The sequence below is a fragment of the Rhinatrema bivittatum genome, chromosome 8 (assembly GCF_901001135.1).
Source record: "Rhinatrema bivittatum chromosome 8, aRhiBiv1.1, whole genome shotgun sequence".
In the NCBI taxonomy this organism is placed as follows: Eukaryota; Metazoa; Chordata; class Amphibia; order Gymnophiona; family Rhinatrematidae; genus Rhinatrema; species Rhinatrema bivittatum.
Window position 1 is genome coordinate 90,052,034 of NC_042622.1, and position 17,071 is coordinate 90,069,104.

The window sequence follows — 17,071 nt, forward strand, 5'->3', positions numbered from 1 at the left end:
TTGGATTGATAACTCTATATCACAGCAGGATAACTGGTTCCGCCTGTTGGTGAAACTATATACCTTTGAATTTTTAACAGCAAAGCTTTCTTCACATAAAACGCTTCCTTGAAATGCAGCCAGTGTGGGACAAATTCAACACTTTCTTAGCGGCCAAAACAATTTAGGGGGGTTCCTTCTTTGCCATTTCCCTTTTGTACCTCAGTGAGAGCACTCTTCATTATATGGGACACAGAGCAGAGTCCTTACTATCACCCAATGGACTTTACAACCTTTATCCGGGACATATCTGGCTTACTATCCTAGAAGCTGGTTATTTTTTTCTTTTTGGTGTACTGTCGGTTTACTTTTACTTTTATTCTCCATTGAGTATCGTCCGCTGAACAATTTTGGAGTGGGGGGAGGGTAGTGGGTTGTGGGAGAATACATGGGGTTAGTTTAGTTTAGATACATGTTAAGTTTTAGCTGTACGATCTGTCCAATTGATTGCTGTAGCTTTCTTTTGTCCAGTACAGGTATATGTGTTTTCTTACTGTGTACTCAGGGGTAGATTTAAAAAATGTGCGCGATCGCGTACTTTTGTTCGCGCACCAGGCGCGAACAAAAGTACGCTGGATTTTATAAGCTAGCGCGTAGCTTATAAAATCCGGGGTCGGCGTGCGCAAGGGAGTGCACATTTGTGCAACCTGTGCGCGCCGAGCCCAGCGCACGCTGCCTGTTCCCTCCGAGGCCGCTCCGAAATCGGAGCGGCCTCGGAGGGAACTTTCCTTCGCCCTTCCCCTACCTAACCCACCCCCCCGGCCCTATCTAAACCCTCCCCTTACCTTTGTTGGCAGATTTACGCCTGCTAAAAGCAGATGTAAATCTGCGCGCGCCAGCGGGCTGTTGGCGCGCCATCACCCGACCCGGGGGCTGGTCCGGAGGCCTCTACCACGCCCCCGGGCCGGCGCCACGCCCCCAGGCCCGCCCCCGAAACGCCGCCCCCGAAATGCCGTGTCATTTCGGGAACACCCCCGACAAGCCCCCTCCCCGCCCCTTTTACGAGGCCCTGGGACTTACGCGCATCCTGGGGCTCTGCGCGCGCCGGTGGCCTATGCATAATAGGCGCGCGGGCGCGTGCAGGGCATTTAAAATCCGCCCCATCAGTGTTCAAGGCTCACTGTTCACTGTATTTTGTTGCTGTATGACGCTTATCTAACTTTATAACTTTTGTGACATGTATGTATTGAAAAATGTAATAAACACAAATAAAAACTTCAAGCAAATAAAAGGGAAATAGGGCTACACACACTAGACTGCAAGAGAGCCCTTGTATATTACAAATTGAGAACTCAGTCAGACATACCTCGCAACTTTTTGTCTCCTTCAACCTGAATTCCCCAGGAAAAGCAGTAAAAAAAAAGAGGATGCTGTCAAACTGAATAACACAATGCATCCAATTCTGCTATGAGTCTCATTCCCTAGTTCTTAAGAATCCAATTGAAGCACATCAGGTTAGAGCAACAGCAACTTCATTGGTACACCTACATAATATGTTCCAGTTCAAGAAATCTGCAAAGCAGTGATGTGGTCATCATCAGTACACACTTTCACTTCCTATTACTGTCTCAACCAACAATCAGTAGCAGATAATGCAGTGGGATCAGCGGTGTTGCATCACATCCAATTTGCATGTTGTGGAGGCAGTGCATGCAAATTTTCTCTCATGCATATTTATTATGGATATCCTGAAAACCCGACTGGCTGGGGGGTCCCCAGGACAGGGTTGGGAACCACTGCCCTAAACCAAACAATTCCAAAAAATGCTTAGAAAAATATTACTTCTTACAAACATATTTATTGAATATTGCCTTCCAAAAACAAAATTTACACAATTTATTCTTCAAGCTAGACCAGTGGTTCTCAACAGGTGTGTCAGGACACACTAGTGTGTCACAAGTTCACAGAAGGTGTGTCGCAGAGCCAGCAGAAGGCTGCTTTTTCCTCATCAGTCTGGACAGGAGTTGGCTGATTTCTCCTTCATTGGGTATGATAGAAGCTGCTCTTGCTTCCTTCTCCTCTTCCTGGCCCGGTGGGAGGTTATTCCCTTCTCTTTCACCCAGTTCAAAGCGAGATATCACCAACTCCTGTTCATATGGGCCTGGCAGGACACCAACTTTATCTTTCTCTGCCTAGCTTGGCAGTGAGGCTGCCGATTCTCTCTTCATCCCATGGTGCCTAGACATAAGGGAGAGAGGTGCGTGCTCTATAGATCCACTGCCAACTTCCGCTGCTGCTGCCTCATCTTCTTTCTCTCATCAATGCTTCTTGCCTCATCTGCTGCTGGTGAAGAGGGAGGAAGTGTCTGGATTGGACTGAAGGCTTTTATGCTGGCTGGGAGCCAGAAGAAGGGGGAAATATGCTGGGCAGGAAGACCTTGGGAGATAGGGAGTCAGGAGTCTGCTGGGTAGGGGGAAAGAAGGTTGGGGTTGCTGGGTAGGGAGAGGTGGAGAAAGGAGGGGCTGGGGGCTGCTGCACAGGGAGAAGAGATGGAAGTGGAGAGAGATGGAGGGGTGGGGCCTGCTAGGTTGGGGGAGAGGGGAGGTCAGGGGATACTGAGCAGGAAGGGGTGGGAAAGAGGTGGTCAGAGGTATGCTAGGTAGGGAAGGGCAGAGAGTTGAGCAGGGGACAGAGGTGGCATAGGGAAGAAGATGCAGAGGTGGGAGGTGTCAGAAACGTTGGACAGGGATATGAGCATGAAAAGGGACGATTGAGTAGATGGGAGAAGTGATAGGAGAATGGAGGGGAGTGACAGGGTACGAGAGCCATAATGTCAGTTTTGAGAATATGCATTTTTTTCTATCTTTGAACTTTGCTTATTGTAGGAGGAAATATATTTGTTTCTAGTTCTCCAGTTTTGCACTGCATGCAGAAGGTCTTGGTGTTTCCATTCCAATTTTTGTTTCCGCATTTGTAATTTGTGGTATTTTATTCTATATTAGGTGAAGGCAAGTCTGTCTCTATTCTGTGTGTGTGTGACTGAGATGTAGCAAGTAGGGATTTGAATCAGTCTTATTTGTTGTATTTTCTCAATATGATATTGCACTGGTGATGAACTGCTGCCTTTTCATGGGTAGGGCTATTGCTGTTTCATTTCTTGGAGATAATGCTGCCGAGGTATTGCAGGTTTGATAAACATGTACAGATTGGGGTTTGGGATTTTTTTTTTCCAGGTTTTGTATTGTTTTACAATGCATTTGGTAGTAGAGGGAGTTTGTGATGCTGTCATTGAAATGACACCAGAATCAGAACATCTTTTTTGTATGGTGAGTTGTACAGGGAAATGTCTTAGTTCTGCTCTGCACTCATTATTAGGAGGTGGGAGATTCCTGTGGATGCAGAGTATATGTTTATATTTAGTCCCATGATGGTCATGTGTTCAGTGAGTCACGCATGTGAGCGTCATCTCTCAGGTGTGTCCTGTTAGAAAAAAGGTTGAGAACCACCGAGCTAGACAGAACAGCATTTCCAGAAGGTATTATACAGAAAGTTCTTCAGTGCCATGAAGGCTAGTATATGAACATCTCCCCTCGACAATGGTTCCTTTGTTTCGCCGCAAATGGGCTTCATCAGGAGTGGATCAAAAGGAAAAACTGAATCACTGGAACACTGATGAGATCTGAAATTTCAGTTATAATCAAATAGTTCATAAAGGGGCATATTCAAGATTCTTCAATACTTTAAATGTAATCTTACTCAAGCCTTCCTTCCTGCAGCGTTTCAATCAAGAAAACAGTAGCCTACAAGGCTTCATTTATACATAAGTATATCTCCCTGTATGCAAACACCACCACACTTTTTTTTTTTTTTTTGAGGGCAAGGTACTGAACCTTCTAAACACCTGGCAAGCAGCTGGAGTTAGGACACTAGACTTTATAATTCACAACCAGGTTTCAGGCTTATCACCTCATGCTCTGCATCTGAGTCCAGCCAAGGGGGGTTGCTAAAGTACAAGGGAAATAATCAGCCAGCCACAGACAGCTGAACAGCCTGGTCATTAGAGCTTCTGCAACTCCTAATTGACCTTGCCTGCCTGTTAGACACACGCTCATAAAATTTCTCCCAGCTGAGAACTTGTTACCCCAAATACTGAGCACTTTTCCCTGAAGGCGGCTCACAAAGTTAAATGAGTACGATATCTTAGGCAAAACATTCCAACATTTTCTCATCCAGTAGCTGACATCCTGATTTCCTCAGCCTTACCTGTGGTTTCTTCTTCTTCCAATCCTGCTCTTGCCAGGGACAAATCAGGTTCCACGCCTGCTGTCCCAGGAGCCCCCTCAACCAGTGAAATCAGCGCTCTCTGCCTGATACCCTGGAAAGTCTGTTTTTATGTGCTGATGCTCGCTTAGGGCTCAGGTCTTGTTTCTCCTCGGTGTCCCCTTATAAAACCAGCTCCGTTTGAATTCCCCCACACTCTATGGGGGAAAGGGGAACCTTGCAGCAGCCTGAATAAGTCTGGATTTTTCTTTTCAATTTATTTTATTACTTTTTGCAACATAACATAAACAGGATTCAACCAGTCCTTCTGATATAGTACACAATTATCATTTTACAGCTCCCCCCACCTCTCTCGTGACGTCTGCAAAAGCTTGGCAAATCACTTGTGGCACCATTTAGATCATGAAGCTATGTAATAAACATAAAGGGGTAGATTTTAAAAGGTGCCCGCTACCCAGCACGCTCGCATGAACGCCCAATTTTATAACATGCGCACGCAGGCGCACACAAGGGGGTGCACAATTGTGCACGCCAAGCCGCACTGCCTTCCCCCATTCCCTCCCCCCTAGTCTGACCTTCTCACTTTCCCCTAACCTTTCCCCCTCCGGCCTACTCTAACACCACCCCGACCTTTGTCTTACCTTTTGCACCTGCCTCCAGACAGGCGCAAGTTGCACGTGCTGGCAGCCTGTTGGCATGCGATCCTCCAACACAGCAGTGTCGGAGGCCTCTGGCCCCGTCCCCTCCCCCGGATCGCCCCCTTAGTAAAACCCTGGGACTTACACGCATCCTGGGGCTTTACGCGCGTAGCCAGGCCTTTTTAAAATAGGCCCAGCGCGCGTAAGGCTTTTAAAATCTGGCCCAAAACGTACAAAGAGGCGACTTCGTTTTTACCAATGAGTATTATCAATTACCACTATCCATTAAGTATTCTTGGATATAGATTGTTTCCATCTTGTATATGGAGTCCAGATTCGATCAAACTTTGGCACACATTTATGTTGGATAGCAGAGATTCTATGCAAAATATATACACACTCAACCCTATCTTGTGTGAGTGAAAGAAGAGAGGCCTGTTGTGCCTTCCAACTTAAAGCAAGATCACATTTAGCCATCATGCAGATGGCTCTTACTAGTAATTGATCATAATTCCCTATTTGAGTAGGAATTATTTTGTTTTGAAGCATCTGCTCTATCCATATCTTGACCTTATTCCAATATGCCTGAATATATGGGTAGTCCCACCAGAGATGAATATAAGAACCCAAGGTGTTACATCCCTTCCAACACATTTCATTATAATTGGGGTTGATCTTATTAAGGCGCTCTGGTGTTAAGTACCATCTATATAATACTTTATAGCTGTTTTCAATTAGTTGTGCAAAAATTAGACCCTTAGTAATATTGGCAAAAACAGCCATTGGTCTGTGGTGTATTCTCTCCGTAAGTCATGTTCCCAACCCTTGATAAAAGCTGGCTTAGATTGTGGATCCTTAAGAATGTGTATAATTTTGGAGATAATCCCTCTGATAGGGCCAGCGTGCCTACATAAAGATTCAAAGTATGAAGCTCCTTGCCCCGGATGTTCTTGGATCTTTGCTTGCGTAACAAAGTGATGCAGCTGTAGGTATGGAAAAAGTGCTCTGTCTGGCAGACCATATTTAGTTTGCAGAGATGGAAAGCTCGGGAACCCAATGTGTTCCCTTACATGTTCCCCTCATGAGAACCATTGCCTGAAAGCAGAATCTGTCATCCCCAGGGGGGAATTGTAGGTCATGATATAGGGAGGTACTATAATGGTACTCCCTGTTGCCCACTAAGGAATATCGCCATTTATCCCATGCCGCCAAAACAATCATTAAAGAATAGATCTGGATTTAACAGCGGGCTTGCTGTCAATGTTAAACTGGGAGCTGCTTCCACTAGGATTCTTCTGGACTCTTTGGCTGTTTTCCTGGAAGCCCTCCTTGCAGACACCACAGGAACAAGTTACTACATATCCATCTAACTGTTGCAGCACCAGCCAACACATGTGCACATCTACTGAGGCAGAGACATATTGAGTTGCTGCAGCAGCACCAATCCTTTTATCAAAGAGTGAATCAGCTCTTAAATTTTTGTCTCTGCCTCCCTCTGCTGGTCAGAGGATGCGTTCCACATCTATGAACTGGGCTGGAGGACGTGCAGTAAGCAGTGGGTTGCTGCATCTAAAGTGAACCTGATTTAATAGATTTGAGATTATGGTAATTAACCCTGCATTAATGAATTTCAGATAATTTCTGGCTGCATCTCTGTTTTTCCGTTGCACACTAACTAGGTCCCACTGCAGGAACACTGAAGAAGATTTGCTGTCCTTGTACCAAGGCTTGTCTTCCGCTTCTGGGCTGAGTGCAATTCTTTCATGAATAGGGGGTAGGGCAGTTTTAATGTTCACATGCATACATGACAAATAGAAAAAAAATATACAAAGTCATTTTTTATTCAGCTGTTATTTACAAGAGAAAACCACAAAATGTTAACAGCACAATTACAATACTGACAATGAGTTTTTCCAGTCCTGTAGCTTATTCAACACACTGCACCTGGCCTTCTATGACAGGTGCAGTTAAGTCTTATCCTTTTTCTCATGTTATTTGACCTGTTCTCTCTTACTGCTACACAAAACACTTAAGAAGGGACAGGCCAACGTTTTTAATCCCACATGAAGGTAAAAAAAGAATAGAAAAACAAAAGTATGGAGCAACTCCCTTTTGAGAAAAAGCTAAACATGTTATGGATCTTCAGCTTAGAGAAGAGAGGACTGAGAGTTTATGATAGATTTAGGAAGAAGAAGCTGAGTGAATCAGCCCTAAAGTTTGGTATGGTCTTAAATACCCAATAGATGTTAATGCCAAGGGCATATTTTACTGATGTGCACAGACCAAGAGAAAGACCTCAGAGTAATAGAGTAAGTTTCCGTAAAGTGTTTCCATAGATAGCAGGATGAATAAGCATGACATGGGCCTCTCTCTCCAAGCTAGTAGAGCTTTTGCCCCTGCAGTTGATTTGAGCGCTAAATCTAGATGGATAGTCGACTCTCGAGAGAGATTGTTGGGAATATAGCATGGCTAATTCCACAATCTACTCAACACACTATTTACGGTAAGAAAACTTGCTTTTTCTGTCAATAAGCAAGGCTGAATAAGCAACCTAAGGGTTGCAGCGGAATGTTTACTGAAAAAGCAACCCAGACCCCATCATGAAGAGAGCACTACTGGGTGAACAGGCTATACAAAAAACTGCTGTCTGAATTTACTATCATTGTTTGATAGATTGTCCATAGCAATGGAACATAAAGGTGTTTACCGACGACTATGCTGCAGTTTTGCAGATATGTTCTCGGAGGTGAGCTACTGATGCAACCATTGCTCTCACTTGATGAGCCTGGATAGTGTCTGTGATCTGGATGCTTGCTCAGGTATAAGTATGCTATACATTGTGCCAGCCCCTTGGACAATGTTTGTTTGGCCTTAACTATGCCTATTTGGTTAGAATCATAAGAGACAAAGAGTTGCAAAGCCTGACCCTGTGGCTGAGTTGTTCTTTTGTAATAAGCCAAGGCCCTTTTTATGGTCTAAAATCTGAAGGGCTTTTTCACCTTCATGTGCATGCAAGCTTTAGAATATAGGGAGCACAATGACTTGATTAATATGGAAAGACAATACTACTTTTGGTAGGTAATGCATTGGCTACATGCCAAACATGACATAATGGATCTTTGCTGTTTTGTTATTGAGAAGGTACCTTGCCAACTTAAGGGTGGGGATATGATAATCTATTACTCCAACGTGAATGACACTGGATCATCTGTCTGCAATCTCTACAGCCTATTGGCTTGAATCAGAAAATGGAGCTGTCCTCTTTCTTTTAAATGTACATTTTTTTTCTGGTTTACCTGAACTGTGCTATTTATCATATTTTGACAGATGTATTCCATTGTATATTTCCTGATTGGTTCTTGCTCTCTTCTTGTTGGATTGGTGAATCTGGATTACATGACTTTTTGGCATTGTTTTTTGAAGTTACTTTAGTTTTCAGTGTGCACCTTCAACTGCTGTGAACTGTTTTAGAGTTTCCTATTTTGTTATCAGTAAAGAAGTCCACTGCCTTATGCACGTATGTGGTATTTTTGTTTAGGCTTTGGTGAAGTGGTGTTATGTGATCCTCTGAGATGAATATTACTTTATTTTTCATGTAGTGATCTGTCCTTCCTGCTGTAGATGCTCAACAATACATGTATGTGTCAGGGAACTCATGTTTTTTTTAAGTTTTAAATTGAATGCTTGATTATTTTGGTTTGAATAAAGAGACTGGTTTATTCTCAACATTTGGGACAATTATATTTTTACTCTTTCCTCCTCATTCCTTTCTTTCTTATGTTTTGCTGTGAGGTTTGGTTTTCTCCACTTTATAATTTTTGGTTTCATGAGTTGTGCCAGAACCACATTTAGATTCCGTGGAACAGGAGGTTGTGTGACTGGAAGTGTAGTCTACTACAAACCTTTCATGAACTTGGACACTGTTTGATGAGTGGAGCTAGATTTATTATTGATTTGAGTATAGTAAGCAGCTATAGCACAGAGATGTACTTTTACTGATTAAGTGCTGAGACCTGCAGCAAAACGGGATAGCAAATAGTTAAATAACTCTTTGGGTTCGCATGAGAAAAGGACCAAAGAACTGTATTGACATCATGCAGAAAATATTTTCCATTTAAAGCAGTAAGCTCTTTTCATTAATGGCTTTCTTGCAGATTCTAGGATGCCCTCAACTTCCTTTAGTAAGGACAATCTGGTGATTACTGAGCATTCAATATTCCAGCCATCATATTGATGTATGGGAGGTTTGGATAAAATAGATATCCCTCCTCTTGGGAAAAAAAAGGACAGATTGGAGTAATGTTGGATAGCTGCATTAGACAAACAAAATTTGCCTGGGCCATAGCAGAGCTATGAGAATCAGTTGGGCCTGGTCTTTGAGTACTTTTTGCACAGTTCTGGATACTAGTGGGATCAGTGAAAAAGCATACATGAGATCTGTATTCCAGTCAAGCCGAAAAGCATCTTGTGCCATGCTGAGTTTGCTGTGAAAAACAGAGCAAAAAGTTTTCTAGTTTTCTGTTTCGTTCTGATGTAAATAGGTCGATCGTTAGAAGACCCCCATAGATTGAACAGCGTGTTGGCTGTTGCTTGTTGCAGAGACCATTTTTGAGTATCAAAAGACTGCGAGGGCAATCTGCTAATGTGTTGGAAATCCCTGGAAGGTAGTTCGCTTGCAGCATGGCATGATGTTTGGTTGTACTACTTGAACAACTGGTTTCCTGGTCAATCTTATGATTATACTGCGACGCATATCCACAATACAATAACAAATTCTTATTGTGTTGTTTTATATATGTAGGACCAATACGCAACGAATCTGTATGTCAATCAGACCCACCATGGAAAGATCACAAATTTAAAAAAATAGTTTGAAGATACAATTTAATAAAGTAATGGACCGTTCCATGGTGGGTCTGATTGACATACAGACTCGTTGCGTATTGGTCCTACATATATAAAACAACACAATAAGAATTTGTTATGCTATTGTATTGTGTATATGCGTTGCAGTATAATCATAATAAGATTGACCAGGAAACCAGTTGTTCAAATATTGCGTACTTGTACCTAGGTGGAGTACAGGGTGTTTGGGCTGATTTTGTTGTGAATGATGTTTGGTTGCCCATTCCATATCTTTATCGCTTCTAGGCAAAGAATCCATGACGCTGTGCCTCCTTGCTTGTTTACATAGAACATGAGGAACCGCTTCCCTTTCAGCAGTTGAGTAAAGGTTGTTAGAATGTATTAATCACTCAAGTCCAGTAGATTCATTTGAAGCTGTTTTTCTTGGAATGACCAAGTTCCTCAAGCCTGAAAGGGACAGGTGTGGGCTACCCAAACTCTTGTGGAGGCATGTGTTGCCAACATTGTTGGTGAGGGATGAAATGCAACTGTGTTCCCTCTTGAACAATGGAGGGTGTAGCCAGCATCAATCCCGTTTCATGTCTATCAAAATCTGTAATTTTGTAGTCAAGGGTTGAGTCAGCTGGTCCCATTATGAATGAAGACCCCACTGAAGATGGTGTATATGAAGGCAGGTTACAAGAACTACAATGATTGCTGCTATAATGTGGCCCAGAGCACCCATCAGGTCTCTGGCTGTGGCCTGATGTGGGTGTAGCAGTTTGTGTACAAGTGACCCGAGAATAGTTGCTTGCTCTGAGGGAAGGAACGCTCTCTCCTCCAGAGGATCTATCTAAATGCCGATGAATTTGATCCTCAGAGGGATTTAGATTTTATTTTTCTAAATTTATTAGGAAGCCCAGGGCCTGCAGAAGTTGAATAGATGTTTGCAAGAAGATTAGTACATCTTCCTGGCAATTTGCTGTCACCAGCCCTCTGTCCTGGTAAGGGAAGATTTGAATGTACTGATGACAGGCCAAAGGGCAGCATATTGTATTGATAGTGGGAAGAGTCCACTATAAAGCTCAGGTACTCCAGAGGCAAGGATGGATGGGAATATGAGCATAAACATCTGAAATCCAGAATGCACATCCATTCCTCCCTCTGGATGAAGGGGAGGAGGACTGTGTGGAGGAAATTCATTCTGAATTTCTCCTGGACTATGTACTTGTTAGGCTTCTTAAATCCAGGATGGGTCTCATTCCCCCAGAGTTTCTGGGGACAAGGAAGTAGTGAAAATATAACTCTTGGCCATAGATCCAATTTCTTCCCATCTATAATCACCCATTGTTTGAGGAGCAATTGCAATCCAGATGGACTTACATCAAATAAGATGGATCTGGACTGAAGGCTAAACGATGAAGGAGTGTGGGAAACCAGGAGAAATGTAAGCAATCTTGTGACCCCAACGATCTTTCATGGTCTAGCACCACTCCTCCAGCTAGTACTGGATTCTTCCTCCTACAGGAGAGGTTGGGTGATGGGTTTGTATGGTGGCCAAAAACTTTATCCAGGTTTTGGCTGGACTTGTTGCATGGATTTGGGTTGACAATGCTCATGCTATCTGGAACGAGATGGAAGGAGCTGGTGTTGTGAAAGCAGAGGCAACATCTGGTAATGGAGGAACTGCTAGAAAAGGCATCTCTGGAAGGCTGTATTTCTGAGCCTGTTGAGAGGAACTGGACCGTTATATTTTGTTCTTTAATTTGTGCCACTGTTTCCCTGAGAGTTTCTTCCAAGAAGCTGTCACCGAGGCAGAGAACATCCACCAGCTTTTTGTGGACATCATCGCAAAGACTACTGACTCTCAACCAGGTTATGCAGCTCACTCTTATGAAAGCTGAGGAGGAACAAGCAGTGGTATCAAACAACTTGTAGGCAGAACGAATAAAATGGCATATACATTCCTCAGCAACGAAAAGTGGTTGTGGATATTGTCAGGAGAAGAGTGACAAACTCCTAGCACGGCAGGATATTCTACAGGTCCCCGTTCAGCAGTGGTCCAAAGATACCAAGGGGAAACAGCAGGGGGCGTGGAGACACCCTGTGTGGACTACAGTTCCCAGAATCCCAGAGCGGCAGGGGAAGGCTCCTAACCAGAAGGAGGCTGAGGTGAAGGCCGAGGGTAATCTGGAGGAATTAGAGGCAGCTGAGAGCATGCTGTGGGAAGCAGAGGGTGTGTCCAGGAGTGAGGAAGAAAGCTCAGAGAGCAGTAGCATGGAGAGTGAGGAGGAGATGGACTGGGAGCTGCCTTCCGAGGAGTCCTCTGAGTCTGACATGGAGACGGAGTGAGTGTGTCCTGCAGCATTGGTGTTACCTGGTTTCACTACACACTTACAAGGAGGACAAGGTTGATTACCGCAAGAGATAGAGGTGAGACAGGACGGGGAGCACAACTATTAGGGGAGAAGGGGTGAGTTGATGCTGGATCCCCACGTTGGGTAGTCAGTGCAAGGTTAGAAGCCTGACTACAGACATTTCGGTTTCAGTGCAGAGGCAATAGTGAATTGCAATTTCTGCACAATCTTAGGAACGAAACAAAAAGACCTGGATTTTTGATAAACTATTATATGTCTGTTTGTGAATCCTTCCTCAGTGGAGGAGGGGGAAGAACTGAGAATTGCATCTCGGTGAGAGCACAGGAAAAATACCTGACTGGAGGAGGGCCAGTCAGAGACAGAATGGGAAACCGCATTCAACAGGTTGACGCCTAAACTGTTTTAAAGAATTGTCAGAACGTCTGAATTTGCAGCAGAGCCCAGCCGTTTCAGCCTTGCAGCGATGCCTAGAGGGATGACAGCCCTGTGAGTGAAGGAACCACATCTCGCTGGTGAGAACTTCAGAGGTGCCCGCGACAATATACAATTTCAGTTTCTCTTGCCGGAGGAAAAGCTTTCAGTTTTTATATACAATGTACAATTGATGGGTAGAAATCCTTGCATTTAACATTTGTCAAAATTGTTTAGAAGCCTGGGATCCTTCCCTGGTGCCATTGAGTATATTTTTGTTTCCTACTTTTTTTTTTTTAAACTGTTCTACCCCAACTGAGTAATGGGTTAGCTATACCATTCCAAACTCTGGAGATTTTTGCACCCTATATTTAAGGTCAAGATTCCTTTTTACTTGGGTGATTTTTCCCTATTTTTTTATTTGTAAGTCTTGCAGGATTTGATGGTCTGGAATAGCTGCTGGCTCTACTTGCATGTCCAGAATTTAAAGGAGACCCAAAACATTTATGCAAGGGGCTTTGTCCTTATGGACACTTACTCCTAGGGCTTTTAACAATTTGTCCAGAAACCTGGAATAAGAGAGGTCTTCTGCTGGAGACAATTGTTTTGAAAAATCTGGAGGGGGCTCGAGGGTAGCTCTGTTGAACCCTCTTTGGAACCCAGAGGCGAGAGAATGCTAATCCAGGAAGCAAACAATGAAGATGGCGACTAAAGAGGCGGCCTCAGTTGCCACAGACATATGTATTCCTTATGGACCACTGCTGTATGGTTAGAATTCACTGCACATGAAAGCAGTAGGTTAGAAGCCCCTTGCAGGGACCTGATGTATCCATATAAACTGGAGCCTGTGGGACTCCTCCTTGTGAGAGTAAATTTAATATTCTAGAAAGGAGAGGTTGGATGGTACTAGCCTTGTCCTTAGCCACTAAAGAAGTAAAGAAATCCTTCACTAACTTTGCTGACATGCTCTCTGACCTGACATAGGTGGTGGACTCTTCACAAACTAGGACCTGCATATGTTCTGGACTCTGTAAAATTTAAGTTGGATGATAGTTAGAAATGAGAAGCACTAGAAAGCAAATGGGCTCTGGTGTTTCAAATTGTAGTCCTTGGCCCAATAATTTCCTCAGAGAGATTGTTCTGGTAATTGGTGGAGGCAGAGGAATCATAGCCCCCTCTGCACCAATTAACCAACTGGTTTAGCCTACATACAATTGTGTGAGAAGACGTGTGGCACAATGCATCGAATCTTCTGAAGGCAAAGGCATTGAGGAACGATAGTCTGAAGGTTGGAGTATGGAAGACTTATGCTTTGACAGCGCCAATGCTGCTTTGTGTGGTGATGGTACTGGTGTATTCGAGCCTGTGTTTTTCAGTGCGGAGTGTTCCATTTGTTCTGCAAAGCAATGCCGCTTCTTCTTCGATGCATGCCAGCTGTGAGTACTTGATCCCCAGAATTTAGCCTGCTCTGCCAGTGGGGGTGGGGGGGGGGGGGGGAGAGAGATACTCTGGAGGAACCCCTGTTCCGATAAAGTTGCGCTTTGGGATGAGGACAGACTTTGCCTTTCACAAGCCTCATGCAGTTTCTCCGTTTTGTAGGCCCTGGCTTTCTGTATATGCAGGAACAGCCATCCACAATTGTTACAATTAACCTGGTCACGGTCAAGACTCAGACAAAATTAGCAGAGCTCATGGACATTTGTAATGAACATTTTTCTGCCATAAATAGTGTCTTTAAACCCACTTACTGTGGCTTTTTTTTCTTTCTTGACATTGTGAAGAAAACTTTAAAAAAAAAAAATTTCTACCAGAAAAGTGCTGTTGAGGGGCTGCCAAGGCAGTGAGGCTACATTTTAGACAGAAAATTTAGGTTATAACAAGAAAAGAAATGAGAGAGATTCATGTCCATACTGGTTCTTGGATTCAAAAAAAGACTGAGGAGGCTTCCAAGGCATCACCTGAGTGGGAGTTCCCATCCATACTCAATAGAGCAAAAGCTCTACTAGCTTGGAGAGCGAGGTCTGTTCAGTACCACCAGATAGTGTCACCCATAGGTCATGCCTAATTCAACCCTGCTTATCGATGGGAAATGTCAGCCGATGTGAAGGTAGTACAGCAATGTGACAAGTTGGTGGCTAAGGCCCGAGGGATGCTGGGCTGCATAAGGCGAGGCATAACTAGCAGGAAAAAGGAGATGATAATGCCTCTCTAAAGGTCTACTGTTTTCAGTTCTGGAGCCTGTATCACAAAAAGGATAAAATCATGTCTGCAAGAGGTTAACAGGGAACAGTTACTTACGCCTTCAAACAGTACTAGCCCTAGGCAGCACTCCAGGAAACTAAACTTGCAGTAGAGTACTACATTTTATTTTTCAAATTATTTTGTTTCAAGCCAATGCCAGTTAAGCTATGAAGTCCATATTAAGAAAGCTGGTGAAAAGATAAATTCTGCTGATTATCCAAAAATTGGTATAAGGTTACCCAGCGATACAGGGATATTTTTAAAGATTGATGCAGGCAAAAGATTTTACCTGCATAAATCCTTTGAATATGAACCATTATGGAATTTGTTGCTGGAGGATGTGGCCAAGGCTAATAGCATAACTGGATTTAAATAAGGCTTAGACAAGTTTCTGGGGGACAGATCCATTCACAATTATGAGTCACACAGATATAGCCACTTCTTACTTCTAGGAATTATAAACAGGGAACAGATCTTCCCATTAAGATTTGTCAGCTGTTTCCAAGTAACCTGGATTAATCACTATTAGAGACAGGACACTGCTTATGTTTTGTAGTCTAGGGATCATTCCATGAGCTAGATTTATCAGATCACAAAATCCATAAACTAAAACAAAAATGTCAAGAGATCTCATTTAGATAAGACCTTTCCATAGTTTTTATCATGATTTCTAATCAAGATTTAATACAGGCACCATTTCCCATCACCTTTCCTCAGTATCTCCTTCTACAAAATTAGCTTTGTGCCCTTTGGCATCTCATTTTGCTTACGCTTGGAGAATTAACTTCCCTATTCAGTGTACCTGCAGGGGCACCCTGCTCTTCTGTAAAACCAAACACAGAAATAAAGGTGGAGAGAAAGATTATATGTTATTGCCTTCCTGTAAAGAGAAGACAGTGAGGTAGCTAATTGTAGGTGCCAAAAATGTAGCCATAAATGGAATCCTGATCTCCTCTTAAGACTGATAATTCTGGCCTATGCATCATATATTCAGAAAATACTGCACGGCTGAGTCTTCTCATTTCTTAATTGGAAAATGAGCTATGACGACTCATTAAAAAAACAAAAAAAAAGTCTAAGACATAGGTACAGTAATTACATCTAAGCCTACAGAAAATCTGCACATACACCTCTGCTCACTCTGAATAATAATACTTAATGTCATCCTGAGCATGCTCAATTGAAAGTAATCACACCACCTCTTCATGCATGTTCTGTAGGGCCTGTCCCATGGCCGTTCACATGTGGGTGGCATGGCGATGTGCCTTGTGGAGTGGTGCCGTTTGGTTCTGCTGCCATAGTAACCGGCGGTGGGGAAATACCTTCAGGTGAAAGCATGGTACTGTCCTGGCTCCAATAGGCTTCGCACAGAGGCAGATCGTTTCTGTCATACAGACTGTAGCTTTCCAGAACAAAACACCCCAGTAAGAACACACACAGCAAGGTCCAGCACAGAGTTAAGGAGAGGCAGGGTGGGGAGAGAGAAAAAAAAAAAAGCAAGATAGAAGCAAAGCATTAAGAAAATGAAAAAATACTGCTGGGAAGACTAATTTAGGTAACAAGATTCAATTCTGCACAGAACATCATTCAGCCAATCAAATCTCACATATTCCCTTCCTTAATTGTGTCCTGCTCTTTCATTCACATTCATCTGGGGTTTTTAAGGAGTCAACAGTTTACAAAGCAGGCAACAGCGTAATGTCATAAAACATCCTTTTCTCTATCTTTTTTCAGGGTGGCATAAAGCATATCTCCAGTGCCCTACAACAATCAACTTTTGGTTAGCTAGCTGAAGCTACAGGATTAGGCAACTTCAATCCCGGAATGCCACAGATAAGTTTGGTTTTCAGGATATCCACAATGATGATGCATCCATTGCATGCAAATATACCTCATGCATATTTATTGTGGATGTCCTGAAAACCAGATCTGTTTGTGCCTATTCCTGCTGTAAGGTTTGTGTATATATATTATATAGCCATACAGAAACTCCTCTCCACCCACCCCAGTGACAACCTCTATGCAGAATTATAAAAAGATATGGGATGTGCAACTGAGCTTGCCACCAGACTGTCCATGCCAGATTTCAAGATTTGCCATAAATCTAGAATAATTCAAAAGCATCTGATTTTGAAGCTAAAAATAAATGCCTTATCCATATTTTTTTGGAGTTCATCCTTGTGGTGTTGTAAATCAGAAATGTATGACTTTGAGAAGATGGAAAACAGAATGTGGCATACAAAGTGACTCCAGAGGAAAACACTCATGGACTCGCTCCTGAGCACATAGTCAGACAAC

At 43.2% G+C, this 17,071-nt stretch overlaps 1 protein-coding gene and 1 long non-coding RNA gene across 7 annotated transcripts in view; one reads left to right on the forward strand and one right to left on the reverse strand.

Moving 5' to 3' along the window:
- LOC115097375 overlaps positions 1–17,071 on the forward strand; it is a 52,425-nt gene that overhangs the window by 22,560 nt on the left and 12,794 nt on the right. The gene's annotated exons all lie outside the window — the stretch shown is intronic.
- Positions 3,458–17,071, reverse strand: part of MED22 (mediator complex subunit 22) — a 36,222-nt gene continuing 22,608 nt past the window's right edge. For 4 of the 6 annotated variants that reach the window (XM_029613124.1, XM_029613125.1, XM_029613126.1 and 1 more), the window contains exon 5: positions 6,717–16,175. In XM_029613124.1, coding sequence (XP_029468984.1) covers positions 15,977–16,175 — 199 coding nt within the window. In that variant the 3' untranslated portion in view covers positions 6,717–15,976. Of the gene's footprint in view, positions 3,659–6,716; positions 16,176–17,071 lie in introns of those variants that run through there. The other 2 variants (XM_029613129.1, XM_029613128.1) reach the window with 2 other exon arrangements.